Source organism: Saccopteryx leptura, chromosome 11 (assembly GCF_036850995.1).
Source record: "Saccopteryx leptura isolate mSacLep1 chromosome 11, mSacLep1_pri_phased_curated, whole genome shotgun sequence".
Taxonomy (NCBI): domain Eukaryota; kingdom Metazoa; phylum Chordata; class Mammalia; order Chiroptera; family Emballonuridae; genus Saccopteryx; species Saccopteryx leptura.
In genome coordinates, this window is record NC_089513.1 from 36,515,947 (window position 1) to 36,540,681 (window position 24,735).

Genomic DNA, 24,735 nt, shown 5'->3' on the forward strand with positions numbered 1-24,735 from the left:
TCTTAGCCTAGTGAGGGAGAGAGAAGTCGGCTGATGATTACGATGCTGAGTGACAAGTGCTATGTCAGAGATGGATTGGGGAGATCTGAGAATTCATGGGATAGGCATCAAGATCTGGGATGAAATGGGATAGAAAACAAGAAAAGGCTTAGAGAAGGAGACATCTGAGCTAACTCCTGGAGGATGGGAAAGTGCTATGCAGGTAATTAGTTGTGGAGGAAGAGGGAGGTGCAGAAGTGACAGTGAGCATGGCCCCTTGGAGGAATGCTGGGCCGCTTAGCCTGGGATCCCAGGTATGATGGCAGAACAGGCAAGCGGGGGTCAAACCATAATGAAACACATGTGTTCTGCTGGGAAGGTGAACTTTGTCCAAAAAACAAGAAAAAATTTTTAAGCAGGGTCAGTTTTACTTTTCATAAAGATCTTAATGGAATGAAAACAATTACTGAAGTAGGGCTGTGTATGGTTTGCCTTTTCTCTTTAAATTTCTATTACTGTTGTTGAATTTTTTTTATATAACAATGGTGCAACCTGTGTGCTATTTTTTTTACATTTTAACTACCCTTGCAGGGTCTTTTACACTTTGTGTGTGTGTGTGTGTGTGGCAGAGACAGAGAGAGTCAGAGAGAGGGACAGATAGGGACAGACAGACAGGAAGGGAGAGAGATGAGAAACATCAATTCTTCATTGCGGCTCCTTAGTTGTTCATTGATTGATTTCTCATATGTGCCTTGACTGGGGGGCTACAGCAGACCAAGTGACCCCTTGCTCGAGCCAGTGACCATGGGCTCAAGCTGGTGAGCCTTGCTCAAACCAGAGGAGCCCGCGCTCAAGCTGGCTACCTCGGGGTCTTGAACCTGGGTCCTCCACATCCCAGTTCGACACTCTATCCACTGCGCCTCTGCCTGGTCAGGCCACACTAATTTCTTACTGTCTAGTGCTAGACCTTTGTTTCTTCTTTTTCATTATTGTACTTTAAGCACTGATGAGGCATATTAAGAAATGATTTCTGATTACTAAGGTTATATGGATCATTGTTAATTTTAGCCTTTGCATTGCTACACCAGTCCCTAGTTCTCAGTCCTCATTTCTTTGACATATATATGTACGTTTGACATAGCTGACCTCTCTGTCCTAAAAATATTTTCTCCAGTTGGCTTCTAGGACACCGTTTACCTGGTTTTCCACTTAGCATGTTTTGCTGGTTCTTCCCTGCTCTCCTTCCCATTCGCCCAGCCCCCCTCCATCCCAGTCTCTAAACTTTGGAGACTTCCAGGGCTCAGTCTCTGGACCTTATCTCCTATTTACATGCATTATCTTGGTGATCTCATAGCTTTAAGTACTATTTATACATTGAAAACTTCAGATGTCAAGCCCAAACTGCCTACCTGATATATCCACTTGGAAGTTTAGTAGACATTTCAGAATTAACATATGCTAATCAAGTATTTCTCCTAAAAACATTTTCCCATCTCAGTTAACAGCAATGCTACCCATTCAGTTGTTGGGACATTGGAGTCTGTTGTAAGGTCTTAGTTGTAGAAAGCGTATATCTCTCTAAGTAGTTAACAGATTGGGATTTTCTACTGTGTACTAAACAGTTTATAGAATTGTTGGGAAGACTGAATACCAAACTTTAGATTGAATTTTTGGGAATAAACTACAGCTCAAGCTACAGCACAGGATCTACCACCCAGGGATATGCTGCTTTCTCCATGATGGGGAAGCCACTAATTCTAGAGCCAAAGTGATATTGCCATGATCAAGAAATCACCAGTCAGGATGTGTTCTTCCAAATGCAGCTCTAGAATAGCATCTTACCTGCTCCAATCAGGAAAAAGCTTAATCCATACCCTGTCTTTCAGTATCTATAAAGCTTGTGAAAAACGACCAGAACTTCTACTACTGCAGGAAAGAGAGAGAGAGAGAGAGAGAGAGAGAGAGAAAATTATGTAAACTATAATGCCAGCAAAAACTGCACAAATGGGACAGCAGACAGACAGCTACCTTATTTATGGCTTCCAAATCTCATGCAAGCACTCCTGATTGTATATAAACCCAGAGTTCTGGTTTTAAGAGACTGAAAAATGGAAAGTCTTTGATGAATCTTTCTGATAACTACATTATGAGAAAACACAGTAGAAGGAGGATAAAATATTGATCCCCAATTTAACATATCTATTGTTTTCAGTTAAACATTTAATTCCTTATTATTATAGGATAATGGTATAACTGCAGTTTAGCAAGATTTTAAAGTATAACGGTTTAAGCATAACAGAGATTTATTCTTCTTGTGTAAATATGTATTCAGGTAAAGAATCTAATCTGAAAAAATACTAGACCCAGTGTCTTTGCTTTTTAGCTTGGCCATCCCTGCAAGTTTAAGATGGCTCATCACTGTATCCAAATAAAACACACTCTTCCACCTTCTAAATAAAGCACAGTCTTGCACACATTATTTTTGTTCTTCTGTTGACCTGATCTTTTGTGTGGCCATACTTAATGACTCAATTGCAAGGGAGGCAGAGCCATGTCTTTCTTTATTTTTCTTTTTCTTTCTTTCTTTCTTTTGTGTGTGTGTGTGTGTGTGTGTGTGTGTGTGTGTGTGTGTGTGTGTGACTGACAGAGACAGAGAGAGGTACTGACAGGGACAGACAGACAGGAGGGGAGAGAGATGAGAAGCATCAATTCTTCATTGCAGCTCCTTAGTTGTTCAGTTATTGCTTTCTCATATTTGCCTTGACCTGGGAGGTTACAGTGGACTGAGTGACCTCTTGCTTGAGCCAGTGATCTTAGGTTTAAGCTGGTGAATTGTGCTCAAACCAGATGAGCTCACGCTCAGGCTGGTGACCTCAAGGTTTCAAACCTGGGTCCTCCACGTCCCAGTCCGATGCTCTATCCACTGTACCACTGCCTGATCAGGCAGAGCTATATCTTTCTTTAGGGCAACCTTGTGTTTGATAAATTCCAATACTAACAGATATTTTAAGAACCTTTTTAAAATTAAATTTACTGGTGTGACATTGTTTAATAAAATTATATAGGTTTCAAGTGTACAGTTCTATGATACATCATCTTTATATTTCCTTGTGCTCTATTATTTTTTAACATTTTTATTGAATTTACTGGGATTACATTGGTTAATAAAATTATATAAGTTTCACATGTACAATTTTATTATACATCATCTGTATGTGTCCACTACCCAAAGTTAACTCTTTTTCTGTCACCATTTATTCTCCCCTTGCTGACCCCCCCTTTTTTTTCATTTCCCCCTCCCCTCTTTCCTTCTGGTAATCACAGTGCTGTTGTGTGTGTCTGTGAGGTTTTTTGTTTGTGTGTTTTGCTTAATCCCTTTACCTTTTCACCCAATCCCTTAAGCCTCTGCCTCTGATGGCTGTGAGTCTATTGTCTGGAGCTATGAGTCTTTTTCTGTTTTGTTTGTTTATTTATTTTGTTCATTAGATTCACATAAGTGAAATTATATGATGTTTGTCTTTCTCTGACTGGCTTATTTCACTTATTATATTACTCTCTGATAAAATAGTAAGATTTCCTTTTTTTATGACCATGTAGTATTCTATAGTGTAAATGTACCACAGCTTTTTTATCCACTCATCTACTGAGTAGACATTAAGGGATACTAGCATTCTCTGAGACAGTGTCATTCTCAGCTTCCGTCTTCACACTGCACATGCAACTCATTAGCAAATCTTGTTGGCTGATCTTCAGATTATATTCAGAATCTAACTACTTGTTACCACCTCTGCTGTTACTATGCTGGTCTAACAAACTGTCACTCTCCCTGAATTATTGCAGTGATTTTCTAAATGGTTTTACTATTTCTTTCCTTACCCATCCATCCAAGTCTAGTTTTATTAACCAGACACCAAGTATTATCTTTTTAAAGTATAAATCAGATAATATTACTCTTGTCTAAATTATCTCTTCATCAGACTCCAAGGGAAAGGCAACATCCTTAGAATCACTTGCCTGAAGTGGCCTCTATTACTGCATTCCCCTTCGTCTTCTACTTCCTTCCCTTAGCTCTCTCATCCACAGTGACCTTCTTGCTGTTCCTTTAGCACTCCAGCTACAACTCTACCTGGTCGCTTTGTACTTCCTGTTTTTTTCCACCAAGAAGAATCTTCCCTGTTTATTCTCATTTTTTTAGTTTGTCAGCTCCCCTCCTAAGTTACATTCCAGTTGCCATTCCCTTCACCATATATGATAGTCCCTGTTTGCCTTGTTCTTACCAAAAATGGGTATTACTGTTATTTTATACCTCTGCCAAATCACTAAATATAAAATTTTTACTTTTTTTTAAAGAGACAGATAGACAGGCAGACAGGAAGGGAGAGAGATGAGAAGTATGAACTCATAGTTGCAGCATCTTACTTGTTCACTGATCACTTTCTCATATGTGCCTTGATGAGAGGGGGGCTCCAGCTGAGTCAGTGACCCCTTGCTCAAGCCAGTGACCTTGGGCTCAAGCCAGTGACCTTGGAGTCATGTTTACGATCCCATGGTCAAGCCGATGACTCCACGCTCAAGCTGGTGAGCCCACACTCAAGCTGGCGACCTTGGGGTTTTGAACCTGGGCCCTCAACGTCCTAGGTCGAAGCTCTATCCATAACACCACTACCTGGTCAGGCAAATTATGCCTATTGTTTGTAATTAGATTTTCTTTGGTTACTGTTTACATTGATCATTGTTTTCATTAAATTTGAGCAGGTTTTTTTTGTATTTTTCCAAAGCTGGAAATGGGGAGGCAGTCAGACAGACTCCCGCATGCACCCAACCGGGATCCACCTGGCATGCCCACCAGGGGGCGATGCTCTGCCCATCTTGGGGCATCGCTCTGCCGCAATCAGAGCCATCCTAGCACCTGAGGCAGAGGCCACAGAGCCATCCTCAGTGCCCGGGCAAACTTTGCTCCAGTGGAGCCTTGGCTGCGGGAGGGGAAGAGAGAGACAGAGAGGAAGGAGAGGGGGAGGGGTGGAGAAGCAGATGGCGCTTCTCCTGTGTGCCCTGGCTGGGAATCGAACCTGGGACTCCTGCACGCCAGGCCGACTCTCTACCACTGAGCCAACCGGCCAGGGCAAATTTGAGCAGTTTTAAAAAAATCGTTTGCTAAGTATTTGTTATTGCTTATTGTTGATGAAATGACACATGACTATTTTGTTAAACTCACCCTTTTAAAATAAAATATTGATATAAAATAAAATATTGATATATAAGGTGCATTTTTGAAAACTAGCATTTTAACATAATTTAATTTTAATATTTTTACATATATGTATTTCTTTCCTTTTAGGTTCAGTCCGATGCAGCACAGAACTATACCGTCTTCTATTCAATAAGTGGACGTGGAGTTGACCAAGAACCTTTAAATTTGTTTTTTATAGAAAAAGACACTGGAAATCTGTATTGCACTCGGCCTGTGGATCGTGAAGAATATGATATTTTTGATGTAGGAGTTTTGATATAATACATGATTTCAAATGATTAAACTATGTTTCTTCTGGTACTCCATCTTCTTTTTCCTGTCTGCTTGCACTCTTCATATATGATGTCTTAAAGTTAAAAGAATTAGATTATGTTATATTTTAGAATATTTTCTGCTTTTTATCTCAACTTCTGTTGTTGCCTGAAATGAAGCAAAGAGCTTTAATTATATTTGAATGCAAAATCCAGTAAGTTTCCAGGAGTTGTTTATACTTATGTGATGCTCTTGCACTCTCTGGTCATGGTACAATTTCCTCTCTCCAGGACATGGCCACAGTCTTTCCTCTTCTTATCTAACTACTTCTTTTGTCTTTTTTCCACTTTTATAATCTCTAATCACATCTGAGAACTGGATAAGAAACAAAAGTGGGAGATCAAACCCAAATAAGGGTTAATAAGCCAGCATTCCGATATGGACAAGCTTACAGTCAATTGGGACTAACAAGACAATTTTCAGTGTAAGATGATCAATGTTGTGGGGTCATCCTTGTGGTGTAGGGACAATTATTCCTCATAAGAATAAGGGATTCTTTTCCTAGAACAAGAAAGAGATCTGGGTAAGCAAATATGACTGATGTTTACCACATGACATTTCTTACTTTTTGGTTAGAAAATTATCAAGTCAGTGTTGTAATCACATGCTAAATAGAAATACATTCTATTTGATATTACAGTGCTTTTAATTACTTAGCAATGCAGAAATTATTAAATGGATTTTGTTAGAAAAACTCTTAAAAATATGTGATCTATCAGGTAAAACTAAAAAAGGGCTTGGTAGTTTCAAGATTAGAAATTGCTGCATTATTTAGATGATGTAATAGGGATTTTTCCTAGTGCAGTGAGTTTAATTGTATTCTCCAATACAACGTTCTGATTATGGAGAGGATAAGGACTATAATCTGAGTCTCTATATTTGCATTTCAATTATCAATCTAATGTACACAGTTGTCCATGACTTCACTGTACTCTGAAGTTTTATTTGCAGTTTAGACATTTATGCCAAATACTAGATACCCTTTACTGTCCTTAAAAGTGTTTCTCCATTTGATGCTTTGATGATTAAAAAAGCAATGAATAGAAATTAAGTGGGTTATTACTGAAAAGATTTGTAAGGAAGGTGGTAGATAAAGGATAGTATTTGCTCTTGTTGGAATCTTATATCAATGGACTATGGACTACTGAACTTGCTTTTTCTTTTCTTTCAGTTGATTGCCTATGCATCAACTGCAGATGGGTATTCAGCAGATTTACCCCTTCCACTGCCCATCAGAGTGGAGGATGAAAATGACAACCATCCTCTTTTCACAGAACAAATTTATAATTTTGAAGTTCCAGAAAGTAGTAAACTTGGTAAGACAAGTTTTGGACTTTTTTGTCTGTGTGTTTTCTTTGGCCATTTGTATTTTTCTTTTCTGAAATGTGTGTTTATTTCCTTTGCTCTATTTTTTTTTGGCATTTATCTTTCTTTTTAAACTATTTTTAAATCTACTTTAAAAAGTGTTCTTTACATGACTGACCAGGAGGTGGCGCAATGGACAAGCATCGAACTGGGATGCAGAGGACCCAGGTTCGAGACCCCGAGGTCGCCAGCTTGAGCAAAAAGCTCACCAGCTTGGACCCAAGGTCGCTGGCTCGAGCAAGGGGTTACTCAGTCTGCTGAAGGCCCCCGGTCAAGGCACATATGAGAAAGCAATCAATGAACGACTAAGGTGTCGCAACGAAAAACTGATGATTAATGCTTCTCATCTCTCTCCATTCCTGTCTGTCCCTATCTATCCTTCTCTCTGACTCTCTCTCTGTCCCTGTAAAAAAAATTAAAAAAAATAAATAAAGTGATTTTTACATATTAAGGATATTAACTTGTCACATTGCAAATATTTTCTTAGTATATTGTTGCTTTTAAATTTTATTATAGTTTCTTTGTGTAGCAGAGTAGTCGTTCAGGTCTTTATTTAGTTAAATCTGTCCATATTAGGCTTAGAATGGCCTTTTCCCCTTCAGACCTTATGGTAAGACAACTTTTAAGAGTGAAATGTATTATGTTGATATGTTTGTGTACATTTTTTGAGATACTGAATTTTTTATATTCAAGGCCAATCATCCTGAGATGGTGTTTGACCAGTTTCTATTTACAAATGTATTCATCCTATCAAATACAAACAATATGTAATTTAGAGGATATTATGAGTTTGTAGTACTGTCAATATGATACCAATTATTTATAAATGCTGATGACAGTTGTTTAAGCTTCATACCATATTTAGTTTATTTACTTTATTTCATGTTATCATTCTGTGGGTTTATCAATATTATCACCTTCAAACAGAGAACATGCAGGGTAAAATGTACAATACAAGTAAAATCAATATTTTGGAGGGGTTTTATTTAGAGAAGTATTGAATGACATTCACTGATGATACATTTTTTGAAGCTCTTATTTCTATTGTCGCTTCTATTAAACTACTACCTTACTATTTCCAATTTAGAATGAATACTGGAATAACTTCAGAGAAACTTACATTACTTGTTCTCCATCCTAAACACTTGCTCTCACATGTGGAAAACCAAAGAATTTCAGTTTAGTTGGCTTTTTAATGTGGCATTCATAATGTCTTCTGAGACTTTCAATATGGACAGTATCCACACATAATAAAGTTGAGAAATGTGGACTCAATCATAAAGGATGACTTTGCTAACTTGCTTGTTGAGGTTTCTGCTAGTTACTTAGATCTTCATTGCATTATTATACTTGTTATTTCCCTTTATATTTTACTTTGATAATTTGATGTCATTGATGTTGATCTCTTTATTATTCATAGGAAACCTAGTTTTTGGTTTAGGGTCTGTTATTAACTTACTGTGGGAACTCATGAAATTCCCTTTGAGTTCTCAGACCTGTAAAGTGAGTTAATTAATGTTAGATGAGCTATAATGTTTTCAGCTTCACAAGCCCATGACTTTGGTTACACTTCTTTTTTTTTCAAAGAGAGATGATTGGTTTCCAACTCTTTCTTGAGGTTTTTGTTCTCATTGGAGGTAACAGAAGATTCAAGGGTGAACACTTTGATGCCCAGATTAGCCCAGGGGTTTTTAACCATCTCATACCAGTAGGTTCAGACCAATTAAGGCTGTCATACACTGAACTAATGGGTGCTCCTGAGTTTGTCTTCAGTCACACACAAAGATGGTTTGGACAAAGCATAACACACATGGGAAGGAATTGGCAAGATTTTAGGAAAATTTTATGTGATAAGTAAAGCAGTTCTTTATCCAGAGAATTAAAATTGACAGTCTTCTTGACTGTCAATAAAATTGCAGGAAGAAAATGTAACTTCTTACAAAGATTATAAACATTTTTCTAAGAAAAGGTAAATAGCCTTTATTTTTTATGATAAAAAATTATTAGTTCATATCTGCATATTGATCCATGGCAGAAATTTTGTAATTAGTTATAAGTATGTAATTGAACATTCCCTACTATATCTAATATATAAATATACAAGTTAGAAATATATGTAAAATATAGATATATACTATAGTTTATTTACATATATATGCTCACATATATAAACTTTAAAAATATTTTATAGTAACAAAAGTATTTAAAACATATATTGTGTTAAAAATTTTACTTGGCTTTAATTTCTTTCAAATACAGTTCAGTTTAATTAAAAAAAAAACACATCTGATATACTCAGGACCCATGGTTTATCTCTCCAGCTAGGTTTGTATTGTGATATGGGGGAATATGTGTTGAAAATATTTTTAAATGCCTTTTGAATAAGTTTTTAGTGATTCGCTATAAAAAATTTTGAGCTGTAAGCAATGTAAAAGTGTACTTCAATCCTCAAAGTTTTTTATATTATAAATTGAAGTCACCTTTAGTATTATCTAAAGATTGACTACCTCTGGTAAGAAATGCATTTTAAATTAGTTTTCCACCATCACTGTTAACATCTGAAAAGTGTAGATACTCCTAAATGTGTTTGACAATTCAGTGAATTAAACACTTTTTTTTTTAAACGTAGGTAGTACGGTGGGAGTGGTTTGTGCCACGGACAGAGATGAACCAGACACGATGCACACGCGCCTGAAGTACAGCATTTTGGAGCAGAAACCAAGATCACCTGGGATCTTTTCCGTGCACCCCAGCACAGGCGCAATCACCCTGGTTTCTCAGTATTTGGACAGAGAGGTAGTTTTCATACTTCCTAGAATATCTTTTTATGGGAGGAGGTGAGGCCCCCTTTTCTTCCCCACTTACTGTACTTTGCTATTCTTCGTACTGAGTTTCCATTTCCAATTTTATTTTATTTAGGCATAAGATAATAAGAATTCTTGGCCATGTTATCTGTTTTTCATTTTATTTCTGTTTCCTATGTAAGCGAAGCCATGAAGAATAGAAATACAGATCAACTGGTATTCAGAAGGTGTGGGAACAAAAGATATTATGCAATTTATTATTGCTAAATACTATTATTATTTTTTAAGTGAGAGGAGAGGAAATAGACAAACACCCGCATGCGTTGCAACTAGGATCCACCTGGCAACCCCCATCTGGGGCCAATGCTTTTCTCATCCAGGGCTATGCTGGAATCAACAGAGCTATCCTCAGTACCTGAGGCCAATGCTCAGACAAGTTGAGCCACTGGCTGGAAAAGAAGAGGAGAGAAAGAAGGGGGAGAGGGAGGAGAAGAGAAGCAGATGGTTGCTTCTCCTGTGTGCCCTGACCAGCGATCAACCTAGGACATTTGCACTACTGGGCTGATGCTGTATCTGCTGAGCCAACTGGCCAGGGCCACTAAATTTTTTTCTTCTGTGTGTCTAGTAGGTTCTACCCAGTAGAGGGTCCAATTCTCATAAAGGATGATTTGTTTTGTTCCATGAATATAGATCATACCCTGATTCTTACCCAGTTATTATATATGTGTGTTTTTTATCTAGAAAGGATTAGTTGAGGCAAGGTTTATAGATTATTAAAAATCTATAATACTATTTAGATAACAATAATAGCATATTTTCATATATATTATTTTATATTTAAATTATTTCTGCATAATTTGATTTGATTTTTATAATTTTCTTGTTTGACAATCAGAAAGATTGACCTGACTTTGTTACCCTATATTTGAGGCAAATTCATCAGTTTCACATATACAAAATAGCTTCTTTGGAACACTTACATGCTTCCCACTACACCCAAAATAACGTAAATAGAAGGACCAATAAGTCTGGGAGCAATAATAAAAAGAAAACATTGGGGAATTTGATGCTATAGAAAAAGGGAAGGATGGTGAAAACTTATAAAAATGAATCAGAAGTAGTACAGAAGCTTTAATAATTTTTGGGGGGGGGTTGTGTGCATTTGTACAGGAAGGACATTTTATATGATAAAGCACAGACTGGTAATAATGAGAAGGTTTGAAGGGGGTAATATGAATGTGACTTGTATCTGTGTAATATGCAGAGGTAATGTAATCCAGTGAAAACAAGGCCTTTCCCTCATTTTTTACAGATTGAATAATAAGGCTCAGAAAAGATAATTTAAGTTTACATAGCTTGTAAGAAACAGCTTTGGGGAATCAACTCAGGTCTACTTGCTGGATTAAAAAAAAAAATCTAACAGGATCTTGTGGGAAATAACACAGAAAGTAAAGAAACGAACAAGAGTGGTAAAGAAACTGTGCCTTTGGAAAAAGAAAAAAGAGGCTATCCGAGTCCTGCAGCCTCTGGGTGGAGCATTTTAGGGTGGGAATGTTGATTTCCAACACGGAAGGGAGAAAAGTAAAATGAAGCCTGGGGATAGAGGGAAATAAAAAAAATTAAGAAAAATTAAACAACACAAAGGGTGGCTAAAGAATAGTATGATAGGAGAGAAAGACAAGAGCGATAAAATTGTCACAAAATAATGTCTCCATTTTTTCATCAACATACCATCTGTGAAACTTCATTCCCAGAAGTAAGTGATTTTCTAATTATCAAATGCAATAGTTACCTTAAGTCCTTGTTTATTGTCAGTTACTGAAACTCCCTCGTTCCTTGGATTTCTGATTTTCCTACTGCTTTTCTGATTTTTTGTTTTTGCTTAGTCTTATTTCCCCTTTATATTCTCAGCACTTGAAATGCTATTGTTCTTTACATCCTCTTTTCTTCTCATCCTTTAACCTCTCCTAGATACTGATTCCTGGCATGATTTCCACCAGCCTCTACTTGTGATTCCCAGATCGTTATTTCTGGCTGTGGTCCATCCCATAAGTATGGGCCATATATGAAGGTGTCTTCTGGACTTTTCTTCTTAGATTTCCCATAGGCATGTAAAATTCAATATATGCCAAAAAAAACCCACTCATTGATTTTGTCCCTCCTTGTGAACTTGCCAGTATTCATTTCATTAGAGAAGTCTCTTTTTCTGAATTTCTTATATTGATTGGTGACGCTAGTCTGCCTATCTATACAAGAATGATACCTGAGCATCATTTTCAACCTTTCTTTCCTTCTCCACTTGTATATAGAATTCGTTATCAACTCTACTTTAATTCTGACTCCCACTTAACTTCCCTGTCACCCTCATGGTTTTTGCCTCAGATTTATACTACCTGTGTTAGACAACTTCAGGAGCTCTTAACCGGTTTGACTTCCAGTTCAGCTTACTCCAAATTCCGCTCCACATACTTGAAGAATATTTTTTCTAAAACACAAATGCTCTTATTTTGTGCTCTCCCTATGACTTCAAGGAGACCCTCCATATCGCCTGCCATGTAAAGCATAAGTCTAAATTCTTAGTATGGCTCTTTATAATTGAACCTCTTCTTTTCAGCTTTATACCTGTCTACCAAATTCTTAAAGTATATGCAAGTATGGAAATAAAAGCATGGATGCAAACAATGGACAATTAAAATTTCACTTTATAAATCTAAACGAAGTTGCTCAAAGCTAATTAAATATGTGCTTTGTTTTAAGGTTGCAGACAAGTACACACTGGTAATGAAAGTACAAGATATGGATGGTCAATTTTTTGGATTGATTAGTACATCGACTTGTGTCATAACAGTAGCGGACTCAAATGACAATGCACCTGTTTTCAAACAAAAAGCTGTAAGTATATCATTCAAAAAATCTATTTTTGTTTATTATCATTTGTAATTTAATTTAAAGTAATAAGCATTTATTATATTTTGAAGTATATGTTTATTTTTGAATAAAATTAAATAGTAGGTATAGAAATCTATTTTATTTGTTCATGGTATTTTATATATTAATGACCTTTTGTTGAAGGCCAGTAACATTTGTCTACATTTATAATGGAATTTTTCTTTCATTTAAAAGATGTCCTCATGAAACAATACTATTTGAAATTCATGCTTTTAAAATAATCTTTAGGCAAAACTAGAAGAACAAATACTTCTGCAGTTGAACATTTTACTTTCTTTGTAAAAGTTTTCTTTATAAAGTAAGTTTTTAATGAATTCTTTCTGTTACAGTATAGAACAGAAGTAGAGGAAAATAAATACAATGTGGAAATCTTGCGACTACCTATAGAGGACAAGGATTTAATTAACAGTGCCAATTGGAGAGCTAATTTTACCATTTTAAAAGGCAATGAAAACGGACATTTCAAAATCTCTACAGACAAAGAAACTAATGAAGGCGTTCTGTGTGTTGTAAAGGTACAGTAATAACGAATAAATAACAACTTGGCAAGTTAACACATTTTAATAAACTAATAGTTTAATCAATTAAATAGTTTCAGTTCATAGACTACATGCTGGAATAAAACAGTATCTAGTACCACTGTTCCCATCTACTGCTGCCTTTCATCTGTAATTTAGTTTCCAGTTACTAGTCACCTAACTTATGCTTGGACATTCTCAATTATAAGAATCTCCATATCTCAGTTGGCAGATTATTTTGTATTTAGTGAGCTCTGGTTCTCAGAAGCCCTTATGTCTGCTGTACCTAAATTATTCTCCATATATCCCATGTCTTTGATCCACATTTTATTGCTAACGCTATACAGAACAGGTATATTCTTTTGAAAAGGCTGTTATGTCTATTTGAAACTTACCTTCTGTAGGAAAAACACTCCCAAAGCTCTTTAACTACTCCTTACTTATATAAGTTAGCCTTTGTATTATCCTTAAAAAAATAAATAATACTTCTCTCTGCCTCCCTAGTAGCTATTCAAACAATAATAAAAATGAAAGTATTTTATAAGCCATTGGATATCATTATTATATTTTTATAGGTATTAACATGTTCTTGGTACTACTGTTTATAATTTTCCATTAAAAGATAATTTTTGTCTTTAAAAAAGAAGATAAATTTTCTGGAACCGTAGAGCATGAGTTGATACAGTCTTTGGTTGAGTCCTGGGTAAGCTTTTCATCTTAATGTTTGTTTGTTTCATTCTCAACATAAAAGGTCCTCAGCTCCTCAAAACAACACTTCATTTTCTAGAGAGTTGTTAGCATCTCCATGCAGATCTTTCTGAACAATTTATTTCAATTGATAAATCAAAAAGATGCCCTGTGGTGGAAAGGAATTCATGTCTTTTCATTAATCATCGAGTTCATCCCAGCAGATCTCTAATCTTGCAGAATTTTAAGCCACTAAAGACAATATCCAGTTTAAGCCTAGAAAAATTACATAAAAAATTCTAAGGCTTCAATTAGCAGGTGGCTCTGGATCAGATAACTGCACCTCCTGCTCAGCAGCTGTTTTCTAAATTCCCATCCAATTCTCATTGTCAACAGATGCTCCGACTCTCTGCACGATCATACCAACACATATAATTTGTGTGATGGTGTTCATTAGCAACAAATAAACATATTAATTGGTATTCCCTCTTGACTCTATAGTTTCTGGGATAGTCATAGAAATCAAAACGGATTTCACATGCCTTTTGTAGACTCTAAGATTCATAAATTCTTAGTGGACTTGTGATATTATTTTCTCAGCTTGATAATACCTAGGTATGGGGAAAGGCTTAAAATTAAAATATTACTTATCAGCTTTGGTTTTGTTCCATGTACAGCCAGGATTTATTTATTTTTAACTTTTTTATTGACTTATTGGGGTGAGACTGGTTAATAAAATTATATAGGTTTCAGGTGTACAATTCTAAAACACATCATCTGTATTTTGCATTGTGTGTTTACCACCCCAAGGCAAATTTCCTGTCACCCTTTACCCCCCTTTACTCTCTCCTACTTCCCCCACCCCTTTCTTCTCTAGTAGTTAATACAGTAACAATCACTCTGCAGTTGCCTGTGCCTTTTCCTTCTTAGTCCTTTCACCTTTTCACCAAATCCTTCAACCCCCCTCTTTCTGACAGCGGTCAGTCTGTTCTCTATCTGTGATTTGTTTCTGTCTTGTTTGTTAGTGTATTTTCTTCATTAGACTCCATATATGAGTGAAATCACATAGTATTTGTTCTTCTCTGACTATCAGCCAAGATTGTTTTGATAAACAGAGACTCAAAGAAAAAGAGCTTCCAAGTTTGTGTAAAAAAGTGTTTTATGGGTTTTGCTTGATTTGTTGTCTGAAAATCAGTTATAATCCAAGGATTGATTTAAAAAAATTTTAGAGGCTAGTGAACCAGTTAAACAGCATAAAGTAGCAGAGGAGTGACAGTGTGGTAGTTAAGGACATGAACTGAATGAAGCCCCACCACCTGGCTTCAATCCAGCTCAGGTGGGAATCTTTTAGCCGTGGAAAAATCAGTTTATCCCTTCTCCACTTTCTTACTCTGAAAAACATGGATAATCATCATAATAACATCATTAAGCATATCATATTTGTCTTACTCAACTGCATTTTCATGGTGAGAGCCCCTTAGGATAAAATACAGACAATGCCAAAGTATAATTCCCAAATTGTCAAAACATAATTTCATAAAAATAGTCAGCATAGGTAAAAGTTCTACTTAACTAATTAATGAAGGTACCAGCAGAAAGGCAAGACAGATTCTTAAGAAGAAATGAAACTCTGGATGGGTTTTGAGAAAAAGAAAAGCTGAAATAAGTTTGCTCAGTTCTATGCCTGATAAAAATGATATTCATGAATTAAAACATGCATTGGGAATACCTTTTCTATCAGGGAGGAAAGACGATCATTGTACCTTTCCAGTTTTAAGTTGACATCTAATTTGATCAGAGCTGTAAGATGTCTGGGCCCTAGTCAATAGTAAATAGTGAGCCACAAGTACACTAAGTTCCAGGACCATGGAACACTGTCATCTTTTTGCATCATCTCCAGGTTCAGAGTAATTTTTTAGTATGAGTGAATCATAAAAATATTTAAGGAATTGCTTTTCCGTAACTCCGCAAGCCACCTGCAGAAAGAAACTTTTGGACTCTTGCTAACGACCTAGTGAAGAATCACTCTCTCTTTAGCAAAGGATAAAAGTCAATATGAACTAAATGGGAACGTGGGATGTATGCATGGAACGTGTTCACATTGACTAAAGTTCACATGCTCTACAAAACATCAAGTGTGTTTTACACTCATACTGAAATACATGGATTTCTTTTCAAAGCCACTGAATTATGAAGAAAACCGTCAAGTGGTTCTGGAAATTGGAGTAAGCAATGAAGCTCCTTTTACTAGAGATACTGCACCCAGGACAACCATGAACAGAGTTCCGGTCACAGTTTACGTGAAGGATCAGGATGAAGGGCCTGAATGCAGTCCTGCAGCCCAATATGTACAAATTAAAGAAAATTCAGCAGTGGGGTCCATGACCGATGGCTATAAGGCATATGACCCTGAAACTAGAAGTAACAGAGGCATAAGGTACAAAGAAATCTATAATACCGATTATGCATTTGAAACAATTGAGACAGTAATTTATTTTAATGCATTTTATATTGCTAAAGGCTACTTTTATTTTTTATTAACAGGTACAAAAAATTGCATGATCCTAAAGGGTGGATTACCATTGATGAAATTTCAGGGTCATTCAAAACTTCCAAAATTCTAGACAGGGAGGCCGCAACTCATCGTAATGAGGTGTATAATGTAACTGTCCTGGCAATAGACCAAGGTAAACAAAAAATTTTCATCTGGCATTTCCTTAAAAAATTTGAGAATAATGCAGTTATTCTTATGCAGAATTATTCTTGTGATGACTATATGGAATTTGTAGAAATCACTTTAAAGACTCTGTTCTTACTTCTCTCTCTCTCTCTCTCTCTCTCTCTCTCTCTCTCTCTTTTAAGTGACAGGAGGGGAAATAGTGAGATAGACTCATGCATGCACCCTGACTGGGATCCACTTGGCAAACCCCATCTGAGGCGGATGCTCGAATCACCTGAGCTATCCTCAGCACCTGGGCCAATGCTTGGACCAACTGAGCTATCCTCAATTCCTGGGCAATGCTCAAACTAATTAAGCCACTGGCTGTGGGAGGTGAAGTGGGAGAGAAGGGGGAGAGGGAGGGAAAGAGAAGCAGAGGGTTGCTTCTCCTATGTGCCCTGACCAGGAATTGACCCAGGGACGTCTGCACGCTGGAGTGACACTCCAAATCCACTGAGCAAACCAGCCAGGGCCGCTACTTCTCTTAATCATCTAACAAAGCGAAACTGTTTGGGAACAAGTGTCTTTTTTATCTTTTTATCTTTATATCCTTATCCTGGTGGACCTTCAGTGCTTATTGACTCTATGTTAGCAAACAAAAATAAAACTGAAGTCTGGGGATAATGAAATGGTCTCACCAGACTCTTCTAGAACTCTACATGTTACTTTGAGCCTTTAATCTGACTTTTAGGTCAAAATTATTCTTTCCTTGAATTCTGTTCCTTAAATTAACCCAGAACATCTCAACCCTAGTTTCATCTTAAAATAATTTATGACACTTTAAAAAAATATCAAGGTATAGACACTACCTTAGAACAACCGAATCAGAAATCCTGGTTGGAGAGCCTAGACATTTCATAATTTAAAATATCTCTCTAAGTGTTTTGGATGTATACCAGGATTAGAATAACATTTTTGTAGTCATGTTTTTGCTCATTAACATCTGTGCCAGAAGGAATTCAAGGAAATAGAGTTTGAAATTCAGACATTTATTTGTACTGTTTGGTAATAACAATAACTTTGGTAGAAAGTTTATTGGCAGTTGTATCTGATATGGTCAACAAATGTACTCATTTTAGATAATCTTCCAGTTTCATCTATCCATGTTCTTATTAACCACTTTTTTTTTTATAATTCAGAGTTCATAAAAAGAACCCATATATCATAATTAAAATTTATATGACTTTACAAACTACACTAACTCTTTTTTCTTTCCTCCTAGATGGTAGATCATGTACTGGAACACTAGTAGTTAACATTGAAGATGTGAACGATAACGCACCAGCAATACTTCAAGATTATCTAGTAATTTGCAAACCGAAGATGGGGTATACTGACATCTCAGCTTTTGATCCTGATGAACCTATCCATGGCGCTCCATTTCATTTCAGTTTGGCAGACACTTCTTCAGAAATCAACAGGATATGGACCCTCAAGAAAGTTAATGGTATTCTATCAAAAATAATGATGTATATGCTCAGAAATAATTGATAATGGATTTACTTGTATGAAGCATGTAAAATTGATATTCAATAGCCTAACATAAACTTTTACAAATATTGTAGGGGGCTTATGTTATATATTGTATGTAAAGTAAAAGAAATCATAATTTTTATGAGGGCAAAATTTACTTTTACAACAAAGACAAAAATGCTTTGTTAAACTATTGGGCAGCTCATTATTAAATTATTTTTGTGTTTTCTAAGTAATTTCAGTGAGTTGAAGAGACAATGGAAGATGGTCAATTTAAATTTGATTGTAAGCAAACTGGTGATGAGGAACCCGGGTGTATAAGACAAGCACTCTATTATATTTTGGAAGGAAACACGTGGGATATGGACGGAAGTCTGGCACTGGAGCCTGCAGGGCAGTCTTTGTGATAGTGGTTCTGGGAGTGTAGTCTGTATTTTAGCCATCGCTCACTGCTTCTTTGTTACTATGTCATGCTCTTTCATGAAGTTGGACTTTTCTTAGCCTGTCCCAAATGCCTAGAATACTTCCCTTTCCATTTCTTAGCTTGATGTTAATTTGTAATATTTATGGAGCACTTACTGTCTACCAGACACTGTTCCAGACCCTGGAGACACACACACACACACACACACACACACACACACACACACACACACATTGAAAGTAACAAGACAGACATGACTCCAGCTCAGATGCTCATGTCTCAGAAGTCTTTCTGAAGTAGGTGTGACACTGTGACCTTTTGCTACCTTTATTATAATGCTTTTCATGTTGTACTATCATCTGTTTACACTTCTCCTCAAATATATACATGAGTTTCTCAAGACATTTGTAATCTATTTTTGTATTTCTAGTACCGATTCCAGTGCTTAGTAATACTGGTTGCTTAATAAATGTTTGTTGAATCAATAATTCATTAATATATGCTATGTCTGGGTGGCTCAGTATAAAGTGTTATCCTGGTGCACTGAAATCATGGGTTTGATCCCGGGTCAAGGCTCGTACAAGAAGCAATCAATGAGTACATAACTAAATGGAACAACTACGCGGAATAACAAATTAATGCTTTTCTCTCTTTCTATCTCCCTTCCTCCCTCCTTTCCTTTTCTTTTTCTCTCAATCAGTAGAAAAAATTTTAAAAACTCATTAATATATATGCATGAAAGAAGGAAAGCACTAGTGTGATAAGGAAATCAGTGTTGTTGGAACTTAGAAAGTTTTAATAGGAATGCTGTGAGAATGGATGGAGAAAGAGAGGAATCTGGTGGTGATGAGCCTCGTGTGGTAGACCACAGAGAATAGCTTTTGTATAGTAGATGACAAAAGGTGTGCATTGGGAGTGTACAAGTAAGGAAATACTGTATCCAGATTTATGACTTAAAAAAAAGTGAAGATTGTGGCAGTTAGGAGGACAATTTGAAGAGGACAGTGTAGAGTGGCAAGGCAATTCAGAGGCTGATGAACTCCTATGAATGAATGAGAATGTGGCTCAGTTTGTGGTCTTGAGGAAGCAGAGGGATTTGAAGGATCTTACGTTAGACACAGTCTGATTCCAAGGGGTCAAAATAAACCCAAGTAGTAATTCACATTGTTCCAGAAAGCTTCAGACATGAGGTACAGCCAAATCTTCAAAGTTCTTACAGATATAACAGTGCATTTAAGCACAGCTTAGAAATTACAGATGACTTCCAGATGTGTGTTATGCTATTCTGTCATTTCAATGAATGCATTGCAAACACTCAAGTAGGTAGTAATTACCATTGAAAGTGTGTAGAGTTTTTGGTCAGTTGATAATAAGGTCATTAAAATCAGGTATCAAGACTGTTAGGGGAAATATCACAATTGACAAATATGTATTGCTATGATATAAATATAGCTGGGTTTTTTGTTTGTTTGTTTGTTTGTTTTTTGTAAGTGTTACACCTAGCCTGGGTGAAGTTATTTAGCTTTATGGTATTGAGATTACTTCCAGAAGCAAGGTATTAATCACAAAAAGTCTACTGTGTTTTTGAACAATTTCCTTATCAATAGGATAATGGACAGGTACCAGAAGGTAAGTGGATGAGAGAACATGAACTTAAAACATCCTTTGTGTTAATTCTTTATGAGTATCATCAACTGGTACTACAGAAAAATATTTGAAATGTATGTTAAAAGTCAATCTAGCATTATTAGTTTGTTGATAAGGGAATATTAAATATTGTTGAAATGCTACTGGATCCCTCCAGCGTAAAATTATTTCTTTAAACTTCTCTCTAAAAAGTTACAATATATACACATATATGGTAGTGTTGGTGCTTGAACACATCGAAGAGAGTCATCCATTTTTATTCATTTTTATGTAGCAGGTGGTTCTCTGAGAATAAGATCTTTGCATACAAGTGTGGCGAAACAAATGCTAAGGGACGACTCAATTTTTGCTAAAAATACAATTCTTTTATTTTCTTGCAGAAACAGCTGCCCGTCTTTCATATCAGAAAAATGCTGAACTTAAAGAATACAGTATTCCTATTACTGTAAAAGATCGAGCAGGTCAATCTGCAACAAAAACCTTGAGAGTTAATCTATGCGATTGTACTCACCCAAGTCAGTGTGTGGCAACATCAAGGAGTGCAGGCGCATCACTTGGAAAATGGGCAATTTTGGCGATACTGCTGGGTATAGCGTTACTTTCTTGTAAGTCCTTTTACTTTGTTTTTGTTTTTTAAGTGAGAGGAGGCAAGATAGATAAACAGATTGCTGCATGCACCCCAACTGGGATCCACCTGGCCACCCGCATCTCGGCTGATGCTTGAATCAACTGAGCTATCCTCAGTGCCAGAGGCCAGTGCTGGAACCAACTGAGCCACTGGCTATGAGGAGGGAAGAGAGAGAGAAGGAGGAGAAGGAAGGGAAGAGAAGCAGATGATCACTTCTCATGTGGGCCCTGACCAGGGATCAAACCTGAAACATTGCATGCTGGGCCAATGCTCTATCCACTGAGCAACTGACCAGTGCCTCCTTTTATTTATTTATTTATTTATTTATTTATTTATTTATTTATTTATTTATTTATTTATTCCATTTTTTTTTTTTTCTGAAGCTGGAAACAGGGAGAGACAGTCAGACAGACTCCTGCATGCGCCCAACCGGGATCCACCCGGCACGCCCACCAGGGGTGACGCTCTGCCCACCAGGGGGCGATGCTCTGCCCATCCTGGGCGTCGCCATATTGCGACCAGAGCCACTCTAGCGCCTGGGGCAGAGGCCAAGGAGCCATCCCCAGCGCCCGGGCGATCTTTGCTCCAATGGAGCCTTGGCTGCGGGAGGGGAAGAGAGAGACAGAGAGGAAAGCGCGGCGGAGGGGTGGAGAAGCAAATGGGCGCTTCTCCCATGTGCCCTGGCCGGGAATAGAACCTGGGTCCTCCGCACGCTAGGCCAACGCTCTACCGCTGAGCCAACCGGCCAGGGCGCCTCCTTTTATTTATTCAAGTTATAATTATATAATAAATATCTAAGTGCAAAAAAAAGGTATTTGAAAAATAATCTTGTCCAACCACCCATCAGGTGTGAGTCCCCTTTACAAATGCCCTTTGTGTTATTAGCTGAGTTCTGACTGACAATTTTCTGAAAAGAGCATAGATCCTTTTTGACATAAAAGATTTCATATCTGAACAGAACTGTTGAAAATTCCTTAGATTGTGTTAAATCTGTCAACATAAAACTTTTATTTCTTGGTCATAATACTACCCGTTTTAGTACTATAACACTGTCTAACACTTCTGCTCTAGGAAAGTTCACTAAAAGCCATTTCATTGCATGTCTTCTCACCGTTCAGCCACAGATTTATTAGAGATGTTCAGCAATAGCTCCTCTTTGATGTTATCTTGCCAATTTTCAATTCTCTTAACCTCTTTACCAGGTGTTTAGTTCCAATGGCACCACATTCCCCCCCCCCTTTTTTTTATTCCCACCAACCTCCAGCTCAGATTAGCTGTTGTTCCTCATTCTGTGACAGGAGCAGTGATTAGAGCAGGACCCTGGAATCAGTCTGTCTGGGTTGGTACCCCACTCTATCTTTTGCAAGCCATGTGACCTGGGGCAAGTTACCTAACTATGCTTCAGTTTCCTCTCTGTAGGATGAGAAAATTATAGTAGCCTACTTTAGGGGGGAGCACCAAGGGTTAATTAAGGTATCTGAAGAGCTTACAACAGTGTATGGTATTATTTCTAATAAGTGTTCATTATTTTTCATCAACTCAACAAAGTAAATATATATTGAACATCTGTGATATGCCAGAAACTGTCTAGATACATGGGACTCATCAAAGAATAAAACAGACAAAAACAAAAATAACAATCTGTCTCGAGACAGTAAACTAATAAATAAAATTAGGTGCTGTGGAGGAAAAGGTAGAGCAAAATAATTAGGATCTATAGCACTGTAGAATGAGTGGAGTGAGTGTGGAAATTGATGATAGTGATTGCAATTTTCAGTAAATGGTTAGGTCTGGCCTAGCTGAAGGTTACGGCCAATGATTTTTGGAAAAGGTGAGTCAGGGCAGTGGAATTCCTGGGGGAAGAGCTTTCAGGTAGGGGAATCAAGGAATTGCAAGGAGGCCAATGTGGCTAGGGGACAGTGGGTGAGGGTTAAGTGGGGTAAGAAATAGAAGTAAAAAGGTCACAAGGGGCCACAAGGGTAGGCAGAGGTTGGTATACTTTGTTTAGGGCTAGTTAGTGTATATTTTAAACTTTGTAGGCCATGTATATAACTGAAATGCAGCTTGATGATTACAAATCAGATCTGCTCTTATATCAAGAAAGCAGCCATAGGAAATATTTAAATAATGGCCATGGCTGTATTCCAATAGAACTTTAGTTGTGGACACTAAAATTTGAATTTTGTATAATTTTTATATGTAATAAACTATTTTTTGATATTTTTTTAATTTACTGAGAGGAGGAAAGACAGAGACAGACTCCCATATGCACCCCGATTGGGATCCACCCAGCAAGCCCTCTAGGTGGTGATGCTCTGTCCATCTGGGGCGTTGTTCTGTTACAACCAGAGCCATTTTTTAGTGCCTGAGATGGAGGCCATGGAGCCATCCTCAGTGCCTGTGGCCAACTTGCTCCAATTGAGCCATGGCTGCAGGAGGGGAGGAAAAGAGAGAGAAAAAGAGGGAGAGAGAGAGAGAGAGACAGAGACAGAGAGAGAGAGAAAAGCGAGAGGAAGAGGGGTGGAGAAGAAGATGGGCACTTTTCCTGTGTGCCCTGACTGGGAATTGAACCCAGGACTTCCACACGCTGGGCTAACGCTCTACCAGTGAGCCAACCAACCAGGGCCCCTTTTGATTTTTATCAAGTATTTAACAATGTAAAAAACATATTCATGGGCCATACAAAAACATGTGGTGGGCTGGATTTGGGGCTGTGCCATGATATTTTGTGGTATAGCAATTTGCAGAACATTATAAAAAATTTTATTGCTATTATTTATATTATCATAATTTTAACTTCCCACAATTATTATGCAAAATAAAAATTCTGAATAGGCAAAATACAAAAAGGTTTAATTCAGATACTTAGAGATAAATTTATTCTGAAAAAATGTTTTGTCATGCTTTCCTGTAGGCAAATTATTCTTAGGAATCAGTAAATCTCTTTACAGTCTTTGTCTTAAATAGGTACTATTTAACTCATGATTCTAAATGCTTCAGTATGATGATATCTCTTGAAGATGAGTATCATCAAACTATACATATAATCATGCCAAAATTTAAAATTAAGCAAAATACTGGTTTAATCTAAGCTTGGTGGCTTTATTTGCCTCCTGTGTGTAGTTTAGATGATAAGATACAAAAGACGGGTATTTTATTCTATGTATGTTAAACTATATACTCACTTTTTTTCTTTTCAAACTCAGCTGTGTTGCTGACTTTAGTATGTGGAGTTGTTGGTGCCAGAACCAAAAAAGGTTTTTCTGAGGATTTGGCACAGCAGAACTTAATTATATCAAACACAGAGGCACCTGGGGATGATAAGGTGGTAAGTAATCTTCTTCAACGAGTATTTATCTCTGAGTATCTCCCATAATTTCTCAACTCATCCTCATGAAGTTATTTTGAAATTTAGATGTTTATTTATATTCTAATTGAGTAAGATTTGGTAGACATAAGTATTTTATCTGTCAACATTTAAACATATGTGTAGTGACATTTATTTAATTTTTAAACCAGATGCATTGTTTCCATTTTCTTTTTCCCACTGTCTAGCATTATAATGTAAAACTTGTTCTTGGAGGTTGTAAATTTATTATAATAATCTATTTGGCTGCTCTCTACAATTATATTTCCTGATATTATTATTATTATTATTATTATTATTATTATTTTATATAGAGAGAGATAGATAGGGACAGTCAGGCAGGAACAAAGAGAGATGAGAAGCATCAATCATCAATTTTTTGTTGCGACACCTTTGTTGTTCATTGATTGCTTTCTCATATGTGCCTTGATTGTGGGCTTTCAGCAGACTGAGTAACCCCTTGCTCAAGCCAGCGACCTTGGGTCCCAGCTGGTGAGCTTTGCTCAAACCAGATGAGCTTGCGCTCAAGTTGGCGACCTCAGGGTCTCGAACTTGGGTCCTCTGCATCCCAATCTGACCCTCTATCCACTGTGCCACCGCCTGATCAGGCTC

The 24,735-nt window shown here is 37.0% G+C and overlaps 1 protein-coding gene across 2 annotated transcripts in view; it reads left to right on the plus strand.

Annotated features, from left to right (window-relative positions):
* The window catches only part of DSC3 (desmocollin 3), a 46,580-nt gene that overhangs the window by 12,693 nt on the left and 9,152 nt on the right, over nt 1-24,735 (plus strand). For both annotated transcript variants that reach the window (XM_066352875.1, XM_066352876.1), the window contains exons 6-15: nt 5,318-5,473; nt 6,714-6,858; nt 9,537-9,703; nt 12,469-12,603; nt 12,990-13,175; nt 16,046-16,302; nt 16,410-16,552; nt 17,807-18,031; nt 20,509-20,733; nt 23,963-24,084. In XM_066352875.1, the coding sequence (XP_066208972.1) occupies nt 5,318-5,473; nt 6,714-6,858; nt 9,537-9,703; nt 12,469-12,603; nt 12,990-13,175; nt 16,046-16,302; nt 16,410-16,552; nt 17,807-18,031; nt 20,509-20,733; nt 23,963-24,084 (1,761 nt within the window). The remainder of the gene's footprint in view (nt 1-5,317; nt 5,474-6,713; nt 6,859-9,536; nt 9,704-12,468; nt 12,604-12,989; nt 13,176-16,045; nt 16,303-16,409; nt 16,553-17,806; nt 18,032-20,508; nt 20,734-23,962; nt 24,085-24,735) is intronic.